General features: G+C 34.8%; 1 protein-coding gene and 1 pseudogene across 2 annotated transcripts; both read right to left on the bottom strand.

Annotated features, from left to right (window-relative positions):
- Positions 1–1,737: 1,737 nt before the first annotated feature.
- LOC147520054 (uncharacterized) lies at positions 1,738–6,828 on the bottom strand (annotated as a pseudogene). The gene is made up of 4 exons (XR_015212406.1): positions 6,570–6,828; positions 6,338–6,483; positions 2,059–2,177; positions 1,738–1,927 (listed from the first exon to the last, which is right to left on the bottom strand). The product of XR_015212406.1 is annotated as an uncharacterized LOC147520054 (transcript).
- A 4,039-nt stretch (positions 6,829–10,867) lies between these two features.
- Positions 10,868–12,135, bottom strand: LOC147520053 (uncharacterized). Its single transcript, XM_086594233.1, has 2 exons — positions 11,949–12,135; positions 10,868–11,649 (listed from the first exon to the last, which is right to left on the bottom strand). Exons 1-2 carry the CDS (start codon positions 12,133–12,135, stop codon positions 10,868–10,870), a joined length of 969 nt encoding a protein of 322 aa, XP_086450359.1.
- Positions 12,136–14,391: the final 2,256 nt, after the last annotated feature.

Here is a 14,391-nt window from a genome sequence, read left to right as displayed (position 1 = left end):
GGTTGCACCAATGGGAATTTGAAAGATGATGAAGAAGATGATGGAAGGAGATTTGGGGATGGAGGACACTTTCTTCATTAGAAGAAAAGAAAGGGAGAGTGTTGCATAGGGCTGTCAATGGATCGGTTTGGGTCAGATGATGGAATATCCGAAACTAAACCGAACTGATAATATTATATTTCATCTGAAACCGAACCAATAAAACAAACTGAAACCGAACCAATCCGAATCGAAAACTATAAAATCAATTAAATTCTAAATCAAATCAATTAATTTTAGACACAATTGATAAGTCATAAAATCTATACAAAATTAATCATAAATATTATTAAAATGTTATCTTATCGGCTCGGGTTGATATCGGTTTGGTGAAAGGCAAACCCGAAACCAAACCAATATCAGTGGAAGACAAACTAAATTTCCAAAATCCAAACCGTTTTTATTAATTTGGTTCGGGTCGGTTTTCGGGTTTTCTCAAAACCCATTGACAGCCCTAGTGTTACCCGCTAAACGTCAGGGTTGGAGACGATAGAGCAGTACATAGGATCCCAATTCCCAACTAACAAAGCTTAGATCTTTACCCAAAAAAACAAAAACGAAGCTTATATGAATGAGATGCATGAAATGATGACATGGAACCCAAAAACATTGTGTTATATTGTCAATTTGTAATTGTAAATAATAAACTTCAGTGACAACTCTCCACCAAAGTGAAATAATATTTAGTCATCTTTTGACGGAGTTGTAGACAAGCTGCTCTCATGCTTCATCCGATCAGATAGCTTCTGACTCGGGTTGATTAAATATCATGGCTAATCCTGTCATTTATGATAACCTCATTCCTGTCAGTTGATACAACACCAATAAGACCAGTCGTTTAGGCAGCAGTTGGGCATACCAGATCAACTTTTAGTCTCCATATAACCCTTCTCTTCAAGACTGTAAGAATTGTGCCTAATCCACAACATAGAGTCTACATAAAAAGAAAGGAAAACACACACACACACACAGTGATCTAGATGTCTGGAAAGATCATATTTGATATATGTATACAAATTGTCCATCGTTGCTCCTCCACCAGAACGATCAATGGTACATACTAATTGATCTCATGTGTAACACAAATGATGTTTAACATATCTATTTGCAGTATTCAAATTACAGAACTGAACAGCTACCTATTCATATATTATAAAATGCATAGCTTAGAAGTCCCTTATCCACAATGCACTCATCAAAAGCAAATGAAGACCAGAAACAATAAAGAAATCCTACAACTTGCTTCCGACTTGTAGATCTAATACAATCTTCCTATCATCTTCTCAGAAATATTTGACGTGTACTTTTGTCTCTTTCAGATGATGTGTATATCAATGCAACATTTTTGCACAGATAGTGTTAAAAAAACACGCACGGAGACTTGCACCCCAAGGCATCCCTTAAGCCTTTTCGGAGATCAGTGCACTGAGGCTTAATCCTCAATGGCTGAGCAAAAGATCGTAAAAACATAGTTTTTTTCTACTTTATCAATGCAACCACCCTCAATCAATGTTCAAGGACAAAATAACCTTACTCTTATGGAAAATTGTTCAATTTTTGAAAATACTTTTTGGTTGCCATTGAGGCGTGATTGAGGCTTAAGCCCCCAAGCTCAAGTGCCTCTGAGGCTCACATTAGACCTCGCAGAGGCAGACTGCTTTGAGGATCATGACTTTTTTTAAAACACTGGCCCAAATAGTACATAAGAGAGGAAATCAACAAAAAAGTAAGCAGTAAGAACAAACAAGAAGGAAAAGAATCTTTCTGATGTACGTATGTTTTATCTTCAATAAAAAGAGATGCTATATACAAGCTTTCGCCTATGCTGCCTTTCAAATGCAGCAACAATGGAGTCAATGTTTTCTTCCCATGAATCAGTTGCTTCAAGCTGTACATTATCAACAACATAAATAAATAGTAAAATAAATATTGAACATATAAAAATAAATAGTAACGACATATTATCTGACAAGCATTATATGAACCGCAAGAAGATAATTTTTAAAACTGGAAACACACCTCTTGGCATAAATCCAATGTAAGTCTAGCACCCACAGCTGCCTCCTCGTGGTTATCTTTTACTTCCAAATTGATCACCAATACAGTTTTCATCAAAACATGCTCTCGATTGTGAAGATCTGCAGAATATCCACACAGTGGCTGGATACATTATACACAATCTATGATGGTTCAAAGCATGACATTACAGACACGTTCATTCCCAATTGAAGAATCAAGAACCAAACATTAGATCGGAAATCACTCAACTATATAGCAGAAGTAAACTATGTTGAGAAACACAAAAAAGGTCTCTGTTTAACCAAAAAAAGGTCTCTCGAAGATTTCAAAAGGTCGTAATATGGAGGAACATGATGCTTGAAGACAGCTTTGTATATTTACTTTCATTTGTTTCCTTTCTTTATCTTGGTTTTGCAAACCCAGGTAAAGGTGAACATCCTAGGCTATATATGAAGGTCACAGGCTAAATGCAAGCAGTCTAGGCCAAACATGGAATAGGTAAGGCGAAGCACAAGGTAAACCAAACTTTTGTTGATTTTTTAATAAATTTCTTTGACTGCTGAGGTAGTCACATTCTGATATTCGAAACACTGACTCTGTATAAGAAGTTTGGAAGGAATTATTAAAGGATAGAACTAACTATCAAGTTAGTGATCAAACTTGTCGACTTTTTTCGATTTGGTGAGTGAACTTTTTTTTTCATTCAATTTCACCTCTACTTTTAATTTTTTCCGATTTGGTGATTCTGTGAAAATCAAGTTGACAGACGTTAAGTATTTTCATACGTGGCAATAGTTATTAATTTTTTTTCATACGTGGGAATAATGACAAAATGACATCATATAGGCGTACACTACATTCCACGTGAGCTCGCTTCCATCTCGACTTTGGTTTGAAATTACCAATCCAACGGTCATATTTCATCTGCTTAAATAATAAATACGCTTCTTCCCCAACTCATGTCTTCCCCAAAACTCTGTGAGTTCCCAAAAACTCATTTTTTTTTACGAAGAAGAACAAGTTCATTATAATCCTTATAATTGTATTGATTTTTAGTTGGTTCAGTCGGATTTAAACATTCTCAGATTGTTTTGGAATGTAATGAAACTTGCTCTGTTTTAGAAGAACTTTTAGAACATTCACTAGCTTTAGAACAACATGGACTCAAAACAAAAACAGTCTCAACACACATACTTAAACAAGAACATAGACACTCAAAGAAGAACATGGACACGAACAGAGGAAGTGGACTTCAAACTAGAACAACTAGTTGACTCACTTCTTCTTCGATCTCCTTTTTGTTCTTGGTGGTGGCAATGCTTGCACCACCTCCCCTAGTTCTTCCTTCTTCATGCAGTTCCGTTCGCTCGTTGATCCAATCCAATGTCTTCATCCTCCTTTAGTCAATGGCTTCGTTCTCCTTCTTCGACGTTAAGTTTTTAAAAATTTAGGGTTCAATCGTTTTTTATTTCAATCATGGCGAGTTCAATCATTTTTTCGCTCAAAACACTTTCAGTCGAGTTAGTGGTACTGGTTTCTGAATAGTGCCACGGGTTACAATCTTCTCTCATCAATATTTTGTTTAATATCTCGAAGCATAGACATGTGTGGTAGACTCCAACAATCTAACGCATCCCAGCAGTATTTTCATATTTTCTAGGTCATTGTAGGTCACGTGTGAAAAAAAATGAATAACCATTGCCATGTATGAAAATGAAAAAAGTCGACAAGTTGGATCACTAAGTTGATAGTTAGTTCTAAAGGATATTGAACTGGTTAATACTTAATAGGTGTAAGACATATGATGGGCAAGTAATTCATTTGATCAGGCTGTAGCAATTGGAGTGGTTGATGAGCGATATATTAAGGACTTCCAGTATTCTGAATTGACAAAGGGCCACTTGAGCCGATCCTTTTCAGAGGCACATCCCTGTCAATTATAGGACCAGTTCTTGTGTTTTTTCTCTACTCTACAGAGCAGTTCAGTCTTCCAATTCTGTAATATGCCACGGAGCAAGGATCTATATCCTTCATCTGGAGAATAAAAGTGCTAGTCTTTACTTGTTTTAGTATGCAAGGTATCCTTATCACCATCTTAATTCTCTCTAGAAAAGAGAGATTACTTGTTGCTACCCCTCCCAAGCTTTGATAATAAATAGTTCATATTGATGTTTTAATCAGTGAAATTGAGTGGTACTTTGTCCCCTCCTCTCCAAATATATATATATATATATATATATAGCCCAGCTCCTAAATGACCTTAAAATAAGTACCAAACTAAGTGCTAAATCTAAAACAACCCACAACTTCACCTACAAAATGAATTAAAACCTAATTTTTTGTGGATATAAGCTACTGACCATAAAGATCATCTTTACAAAAATTCAGCCCGTTTGATAATTTTTAACATTGGCAAAAAATGATTGCAAAAACTCGATATTTCTGGACCGATAGATATTTTTTCAAAAGTGGACAACAATTTTTATTTAGGTTAGAAGATATCAAATGAGATGAATTTTTGTAGAGATGATCTTTATGGTCAGTAGATCATATCCACAAAAAATCAGGTTTTAATTCATTTTGTAGGTGAAGTTGTGGGTTGTTTTAGATTTGGTACTTATTTTAAGATCCTTTTAGGAGCTGAACTGTGTATATATGGGTGAGACATGACACTATTCCAACAAACATGGAAGAGTGCTAAACTAATTTCAACATATTTGAAATTCTATTATTAATTATAGATTACCATTGAATAACCTAAAATCAGGTTTCTTACTTTCTCGGGCGAGGATGGAAGACTAAACGAGGGTAAGATAGAAGGCTTTTAAGGGTGAATTGGAAACTAAGCAGCTGCTTTTTATAAGAGAAGCCACTTTATCTTCTAAGACTAATAACCTCGCAGCAGATAAAAAGGATTTTGTATTTTAAAACTTCAACAATGACCTAGAGGGAGCAAGAAAAAAACAAAAAGGAAAGGAAAAGCCATATTCAAGCACAAGGATTAAAATGTGGTGAGACCTTAAAAGACCATGCTCCTGACATTTCTTGTTTAGAAGAAAACTTTCATAAAATGCTAACTAAACGGTGAAAAGGCAAGGAAAAGAATGGAAAAGAAGGAAGTGGTTCACCTTTTCCATAGTTTTCTCTTGTTTACGAGGAAAAGAGTGGTTTCCCTATGGTATCCTGACATTTCTTGTTTAGAAGAAAACTTTCATAAAATGCTAACTAAACGGTGAAAAGGCAAGGAAAGGAATGGAAAAGAAGGAAGTGGTTCACCTTTTCCATAGTTTTCTCTTGTTTACGAGGAAAAGAGTGGTTTCCCTATGGTATCTGACAGCAAAATTGAAAAGTATGGAGTTAAAAAGAAAACAGTTAAACAAAGAAAGATTACTTTGACTTTGTCTATTATTATTAATATCATTTTAAAAGATTCCTTTCCTTTTGCACAGTTTGCATAAACAAACATGACTACTTTCATTCTCGAATCTTCCTTTCTCTTCCCCAATTTTCCAAAGAGAAACACAGTAACTGATCCATTCCATTATATTCCTTTCAATTCCATAGTGGACCACTCCCTAGTTTTTCTCTCCGTTCCGCACTTCAATAGACACACCCTAAGAAGCTGCTACCCAGCAAAGGACCCTCTGTTTCTCTATTAGAAAATCAAGAAGTAGTTTTGCCTAGTATGCTATTACTACTTTGGATCTTCTCAACGGAGTTCGTTTTTCGAATATGTAATATTTTTCCTCATAAAGATAAATTTTCAACCACAGAAGTACAAAACTAGCAAATCTATCATTTATATATACATATTTATATGAATATGACTTCCATAATATCTTACTTCTTGAAAGAACGTCAGACGAGTAACCGTACTAATTGTAAGTACAAACTTTGGTTTTCCAGGAAATACCGTTCTAACAAGACTAACTCCCTCCCTCTCTCACTAGAGAACCACCTGGATCTCTATGGTTCCCGTTCAAGTAATCAAGTTTCAATTGACATTATTTCTTCTAGATCAAACCTATCTTTACAGCTGAGACAGCTGAATTCAGCTACTTTTTCAAGGCTCAAAAAGGTTTTCTTGACAAACTCATGGCTGCAGATATATTTCTACTTCTATCGCCATCAACTCATTCTACGTGTGCTCTTATCAACATAAAAAGTAACTAGAGTGAACGAAAGAACAAATTTTCTTCAGTACTGAGACTGACATCTTCAATTACTAACCATGTAAACAAATATACACAATAAGAAGTCAACGCAGTAGACTACAAACCTTCAATAGCCATATCGAAGACCTTTTCTTCAAACGTAAACACCACATCAAAACTTCCATCAGAAGCATTGTCTTGCCAACGTTGAGGCGCAAGTTTAACACCTGAGTTTCTTTTAAGCATTGGCAAAATGCCATTGCGTTTGTATCTTTAATAAACTTAAGGACAAACATAACAATATCAATATCACCTAAAAATTGAGCAAAAAACAGTAAAACCAAGTATAAAGGATACAGTTCGGGGTCCTTACGTCTGAGGTCATCGAACATTTGTTTATAAGGAGTACCAAATTCATAAACATTGGGTTCTCTTAAAGAAGGACCTGGAAGCTTCACGTGAGCTCCAGTACCCTTGTCTTTTTAATAGTGAATGTGCTTCCATGCTTCTGTTTTGGTTTGATGAACAAACCATCGCGTATCTTAGCTTCATTGTCAGAGGGTTTTTTGAGATTAACACTAGAATTTTGCAGGGTTTAACGGGAGAAATTTAGGATTGGGGAAGAAATAAAAGTGAGGTAATAGTACAACATTTCGTTATATTCCGCGTTAATTCGCGATATATATCGACATGTGGAAAGAGAAAGGTACACAGACGCAAATTTCTTAAGTTCAGAGGAAATAGCAAACATTTTTTTTGTTTTTCCTCCATAAAAATTGAAATTTGACATCTGTCTCAAATTTCAGACTGACTTTTACAATTTTGACCTCTTTTATTAGTACCAACTAAGAAGCCAACTACCAACAAAAAAAAAACTAGGGACTAAATCAGTTACCAAAAGAGTAGTTGTTTAATCAAAATAACTAAAATTCATCCGAAATCTACAAAATTCTAATTAAAAGTGAGATGAATTTCTGGAGAGACCAAAACAATGTGGAAAACATTAACTTCAAAAACGGAAAAAATGTATGTTGATTACAACTAATTTCAATATAGCTTTAACAATTTAAAATGCATCTATGATAATTTTGAATAACATGTTTAAGCTTTGTTTGATGTAATTCAAATTGTGAAATTGTGAAAGGACAAATAGTTTTTTTTTTTTTTTTATAAGACAATTGTATTATTTGATTGCAGTACATCTTGGAGCAATACACCACGCACTTTGCCTCGATGAGTGGCCTCGATTGACACACACACCTACAAACCGCAAGACATTAGATTTTCAGATTATTTATTTGTAGAAGAAATTGGCAGTTACAAATGAAAGGGTAAAAAAGAGAAATAAGAAATTTTAAAAACAGTTAATACACCCAAAAAGTGATGTGTTGGTAAAATTGGAGTAGAATCAAAAGATAATATTGGTATTTCTCTAGACAAAAAGCACACTAAAGAAAGTGTCTAGAGCCCAATTTCTAGTTAATTTAACACGAGAGCTCATTTTGTGATACAGGATTTGAGTTTAATCTCCCTGGTTAACAATTGGGTCCATTAAAACCCCCTCAATTCGTAACAACTCACAAAATCTCCCTCCTTTTTATAAAATATAAAACTGACAAAAATACCCCCACTTAACAGACCCGTGATTCATTCTATTTTCTCTCTTCCTTCTCACTTTCTTCTTTCTAGCTTTTTATATCTAAAATATCTTCTCCTGCCAGTCTAAATTCACATAGTACATGAGAATAAAGTGGACGAATCATCAACAAAAAATATGAAAGCAACAACAGAGAAAAAGAAGAACTCGATCTACAATTTCGAAAAAAACTAAAAATCCAAACAAAAAAAAAAATCAAACCTTTAAGTTCTAGACGAGATGGAGATGAAATTGAGAAGATGGTTGTTCCAAAAACTACAGTGAACAAACCAAATCTGGTGAGAATCTTCAACCTTTAATAATATTTTTATAAATTTGTATGAAAAATTAAAATGAATTTTCATGAGTTAGTTTGTAAATATGAATTTACATTTGTTTAGTGATTTTACTATTTGTTTAGTGATTTTACTATGTATTTTATAGTTTTCATAGTTTTGCAATTTCAAGTTTGGATTTATTAAACATTTTTAAGTTTGTGTATGTAGTAGTTTTAGTATGCATTTTTATATTTTTGTAGTAGTTTTTATTCTGCATTTGTAAATTTGCGTAGTATTTTTACTCTGCTTTTTTATGTTTATGTAATGTGTGGTGACAGTGGCGGAGCCAGGGGGTCCGAGAGTACACCCTGGCGTACCCTGGATTCCAAGAAAACAAAGTATAACTGGTGCTAGCTATTGTAAACTTTGACTAACAGCTCCCATGTACAGTGTATTGTTGTCTGTTTTGGCGTTAGAATAATTAAAGCCCATTTCATTTGTCATATTTGGTGTCTATAGGGGATATGGTAATTTCCTCCATATTTTACTTCAATCTGTTTGGTACCTTAACACATGGGTCCACAGCCACTAAATTTTGTTTGTGCAAAGAAAGAAAATATTACGATAAACCTATCCCATTATTCCTTTCATGCTCCTCAAATTATTAAAAACCATATGGAATGTATTAGAATTTAAAAAACATGTGACATTTTTTTTTTTTTTTATCAAAGAGGAAAAAGGGTGAAACGAGAAATACATATAGATAACCTTCTTAAAAAATTACTATATAAATTAATACAACAAATACTAACTATCCTATCTAATTAATTATATTATTTAGCCCAATAAAATAATTAACCTAACTAGTAGTTGTGATCATACACTTTAAAATTAGACACTCCATTATTATGTAAATTACCTTGATTGATGAGCGAATAAATTAACAATTGTTTGTTTATGTAAATAATGATTATTTAATAGTCAATAGAAAGAATATTTGTTGTCATCATGGAAAAAAAAAAAAAAAAAAAAACAAGCAAATCAGGGCGTGGACAAACTATTTAAACTGCCTCGTGGACAAACTATTTAAACTGCCTCGCAAATTTGTAGCGCTCAAGTACATCGGCTCACTCTAGAACAAATTCCTGGCTCCGCCACTGTGTGGTGATAGTTTTACTCTATATTCTTTTAAATTTGTGTAATAGTTTTACTATGCATTCTTAAATTTGCGTAATAGTTTTACTTTGCATTTTCATGTTTGTGTTGTAGTTTTACTCTGCAATTTTAGATTTGTATAGTACGTATAGTAGTTTTACTCGATCTGCATTCTTAAATTTGTATAATAGTTTTACTCTGCACTTTTAAATTTGTATGGTAATTTATTTATGCATTTTAAAGTTTGCATAGATAATCTTTGTTATTAATTGATAGATTAATGTAATGTAAACGAGCATAAGTGTGTTGGTAGATTATGAAAAGGCTTTGGAGTTGATCATATATAATGGGAATGCAAGAAATGTTTTTTGTTTTTAGTTGGTAAAAATAGTTAGAATTATGGATGTAAAAAGGCTAATTTTTAATGAAATTTATATTTAGTTGGTAAAAAATAATTTTAAGAAAAATGTTAAAAATAATTTTCGCAAATGTTTTCGACTGTTTTCTATGAAAATATAACTTTTCATAGGTCAAGTTACTGTGTAAATTTAAATTTACATAGATCAGTTCTGTCGGATATCAGTTGTAGTAATCTACTGTGTAAAAATACATTTTAACATGTCGTATAAAATTACATGAGTTCGTTATATCAGATTTTAGATTAGTCAATTTCAAAGAAATGTTATGTGAAAACAATTTATCATGCATAGTTTCTTATTTGTTTGCAGACTTGTAAACACACTCTTCTAAATTTAAATTTTTATAGATCAAGTTACTATGTAAATTTAAGTTTTCATAGCTCCAGTGACTATGTAAATATAGTTTTACATATATATGACTATGTAAAAATACATTTGCATATATTTTGTCAGGTGTCGGAAAATTTTCAATCCCAAAAGTTACTATGTAAATTTAAGTTTTCATAACTCCAATGACTATGTAAATATAGTTTTACATATATATGACTATGCAAAAATACATTTATATATATTATGTCAGGTGTCAACAAATTTTCAATCTCAAAAGGGTAAAAAGGGAAAAAAAATAAAATGGAAAAAAAAAACAGACCGGATTTTATCTTTTTTTGGGAAAATAGGGAGGTTTTTAATGAGACCTAAATAATAGGGAGGTTATGCGGTATGGGCCGATGGGAGGGAGTTTATGCTCAACCGGGTTAGAACCAAGGGGCTGAGCCTCATTTCTTGTTTTGTGATATCATAAAACGGATATATGAATCTCAATAGATATGGTGGCAGTGATTAATGACGGTACTATAGATATATACGCTAGCAATGTTGTCTTTTGGGGTACTAAACCCTTATCCGTCCTGATAATAATGTAAATTAGTTGCCTCTTCTGCTTTTCTTTAGGATCTTCCTCGATGAACAAACTTAGCATCCATTTGAGGCATGTCTATACCATGTTTTGAACAAAATGTAGAAACCTCGCCTAGTAGCGAATCCCAACCACATTCCCTCATTTTCTGCAAACGCTCCTTGCATACTTTTACTAAAGCTAAAGCATTCACTATATCTTGATCTTTTCGTTGCAATGCTTCTGAAAGATCATTCGTGATTCCCAATAGATTAATTCTTCATCAAATGCAAGATGAAAATGAACTCAAACGAGTGCATCAAATCTAATAAAACGTGTGCTTCTCCTTTTTTATCTGAACTTGAGCTCTCTTCCATCACCTCATCAAGAACTTCAACCACGGAGGGAAATATAACAATGAAATAAACTAATGTACTATAATGTGAGTCCCAACGTGTGTCGCTAGGTCTTTTAACACCAAGCTCTTGATTTAGTCCTTTATCGCTTGATAGTTCACCATTTCTAAGTTGCTCAAACACTCTAGCAGCTTCTTTCTTTCGAAGGTTGTCCCTACACTTGCAAGAGACCCCAACATCATTCACCACGTTGCTAATAGAGGTGAAAAATGAAGCAATCTCTTTGATATCTTTTGCAACATGGACAAGTGCCAACTGAAGTTGATGTGCAAAACAATGTACATAGATTGCAAACTTGTTCTCATTCAAAATGAGTGCTTTTAACCCAATGAACTGCCTTTGCATATTACTAGCCCCATCATACCCTTGACCACGCAGTCTCGAGAAACTCAATCCATGTATGCCGAAGAATTTTTCAAGTGATGTCTTGAGTGAAGCTGATGTAGTATCAGGGACATGCATCATGCCTACAAACCGCTCTATCACACAACCTTTCTTGTCAACATATCGCAAACAAATAGCCATTTGCTCTTTAATCGACGTATCACGAGCTTCATCAATCAAAACGGCAAATAATTCTTCTCCAAGGTCTTTCATAATAGCATTAACAGTTTCAACAGCAGCTGCATTACTAGAGCCTTCTGAATATCAGGTGATGTCAATTTGAGATTTTTCGGAGCATTGTTAAGAGCGACACTGTCAACAACTTTATTGTGAAGAGCTAAGAATATTAAAAGCTCAAGGAAGTTTCCCTTGTTTTTAGAGCTTTCAGATTCATCATGACCACGAAAAGCTAATCCTTGGCACAAAAGAAATCGGATAACATCAAGAGAAGCAGTTAAACGAAGTCGATAGTTAATCCGTTATTGGTCCGAATGCTTGACAATTAAGTTCTTGATGTGTTGGTCTTGCTTCATTAGATTCTCACTCTTCATACACGCTTCGTTATGAGCACTATTATGGTTCCCAACATGATCTTCAATCCTTCTGCAATTTTTCCAACTCCTAAACCCACCATTGATGAAAGCATCCCTATTATCTCCAGACTCTCGCCTCCACAAGTAACAGTGTAAGCAAAAAACAACGTCCGTGTGAATGCTATACTCCAACCAATTTCCATACATAGTGAAAAAGTCTTTCTTGAAACGCCGAACCTTATTTCCATCTTGTGTTGGTGGATAGTGAGCTTGAAATGGTTGATTAGGCCCTCTTAGCAAATATGCCCTTCTAACAGCTTCTTGATCCTTTGGATGACAATCAAAAACTTTAGGTCATAAATTAAACCAGGATCGGATTCAAGATTCGACACATCAACCTCAATACAAGTTAGACTTATCTTTTTCGATCTAGGCTCTATCTTCATTTCCTCATTATTATGAATATTTTGAATAGGAGCCACTGGATTAGACACATCTTCACGATTTCTTTTTTGAAACAAACTATTGATTCTCTGATTTTTCATTATTGAAATAAAAGAGAGAGAGAGAGAGAGAGAGAGAGAGAGAGAGACCACTGTAGGAAATCAAAAAATGGAGAATGAAAGTTGAAGAGAATAAGCTTTGAATAAGTGTAGCAGTAGGCAGTAACAGGCTAGCAGCACCTGGTTTGAATTTTTGAAATCAAAATGTTGAAAAGTGAAAACCCCATGTTTTTTTATCTGTACGAGGAAGCGCGAGAAAGTAGTGTGTTCGGTTGAAGAAGAGAGAGAGAGAGAGAGAGAGAGAGAGAGAGAGAGGAAAGGAAAAAAATGGAGAATGAAAGTTGAAGAGAATAAGCTTTGAATAAGTGTAGCAGTAGGCAGTAGCAGGCTAGCAGCACCTGGTTTGAATTTTTGAAATCAAAATGTTGAAAAGTGAAAACCCCATGTTTTTTTATTTGTACGAGGAAGCGCGAGAAAGTAGTATGTTCGGTTGAATCGGTTGGGCTTGGGCCTTGGATGTTTTGTTCTCGCGATACATAGTATTTTTTTTTTTGGGACAATTTCACCTGGGGCACGTGCCCCATGTCACTATAACGTGGCTCCGCCACTGTTGCACGACACCCTTTATGTTTTTCTTTTCATACGAACACTCTCCTTAAACTCACGACCACTCCTTTTCCTAATAAAATGGTCAGTTTAGTGGAGGGGTATTTTGGTAACCTCCACTATTTAATTAGATCGATTTTTTATTTTTATTTTTTTTTGAGTTTTTTTCTTACGGTTTGACTCAGTCAACTAACTATTGACCGACGGAAGTTGAAAATGTGGGGGTATCGCAAATGATCTTCAAATGTGGGGGGTCTCTCAAAAGAGATCTTCAAATGTGGGGGGTATCGCTCCCCTTTAATTTAACACGATAGTTCATTTTGTGATATCATAAAACGGATATATGAATCTCACTAGATATGGTGGTAGTGATTAATGATCATCTGGTGGTGCCATGTGAACACAGTTGGCAATGAGGGAAGCAGTAATTAGTCCAAAGAAGATGACGGTACTATAGATATATACGCTAGCAATGTTGCCTTGTGGGGTACTATACCCTTATCCATTCTGTATTTTCAGCCATTTCATGGAAAGAAGATATTACAGATATTGTACACTATTAATTAATTTAACCACCTTGCCAGGATGAAGGTTAGAAATTCTAACAGAAATGGTTCCAAAGTGCTACTTTGAGGTCGGTATCAACTTCACCTTCTCAACTCTCAAGGTGGCATGAAGTTTTGGTGAACACACTGAAAAACCCCCATCGCGAGCTATCTGATTCCAAACCAATGAACAATCCAAGTTACACCAAAATAGTTATCTAATGTTTTCTTTGAATAGCACGAGGTGAACTCATCCGGAGGATATGCACGCCAAACGTTGAGCACTTCATCGAGTGGTGTAATTCAGACTACACCTTCACTCCACCCCAATAGCCATGAATCGACTTTGAGGGGTAACAGTGTTCAGGCCGGCCTTGAGAGCACTTCACGCTCTTTCCTTACTCAAGGCGGGATAATGTGTTTTCATGCGTCTAAGACTTTACCCTAGGCACCTATTCGGATTGCAATCCATCACCACTCCACCAAGAATGACTCTTCAACTGCATATGTTTGATAGACTAGAGATGGCTTCCTAAAAAGTTTAAAGTACTTGTGAAATAGTGGATCTATTTTCGAATGCGTAAACTCCCTCTCTCCTGTGGTTGTTTTCATGGAATCTTGATTTCAAACACAATCTTGAAATGCAGCCATCAGTTATAGACTATGGTCGATGGTCGTTTAATTGGCATGAGGGCTCTTCTTAGGCGTACATGGGCATCTCATAGATTGTTGTTGGGAGCTAGGTGTGTGGATTTAAGCGAAAACAACCTCTATGCCAGTTGCGGTCCAAGAGTTCACTTTAGGTGTAT

Source organism: Coptis chinensis, chromosome 2, assembly GCF_015680905.1.
Source record: "Coptis chinensis isolate HL-2020 chromosome 2, ASM1568090v1, whole genome shotgun sequence".
Taxonomy (NCBI): domain Eukaryota; kingdom Viridiplantae; phylum Streptophyta; class Magnoliopsida; order Ranunculales; family Ranunculaceae; genus Coptis; species Coptis chinensis.
Note: the sequence above shows the minus strand (reverse complement) of the source record. Positions and strands in the feature narration are given on the sequence as shown.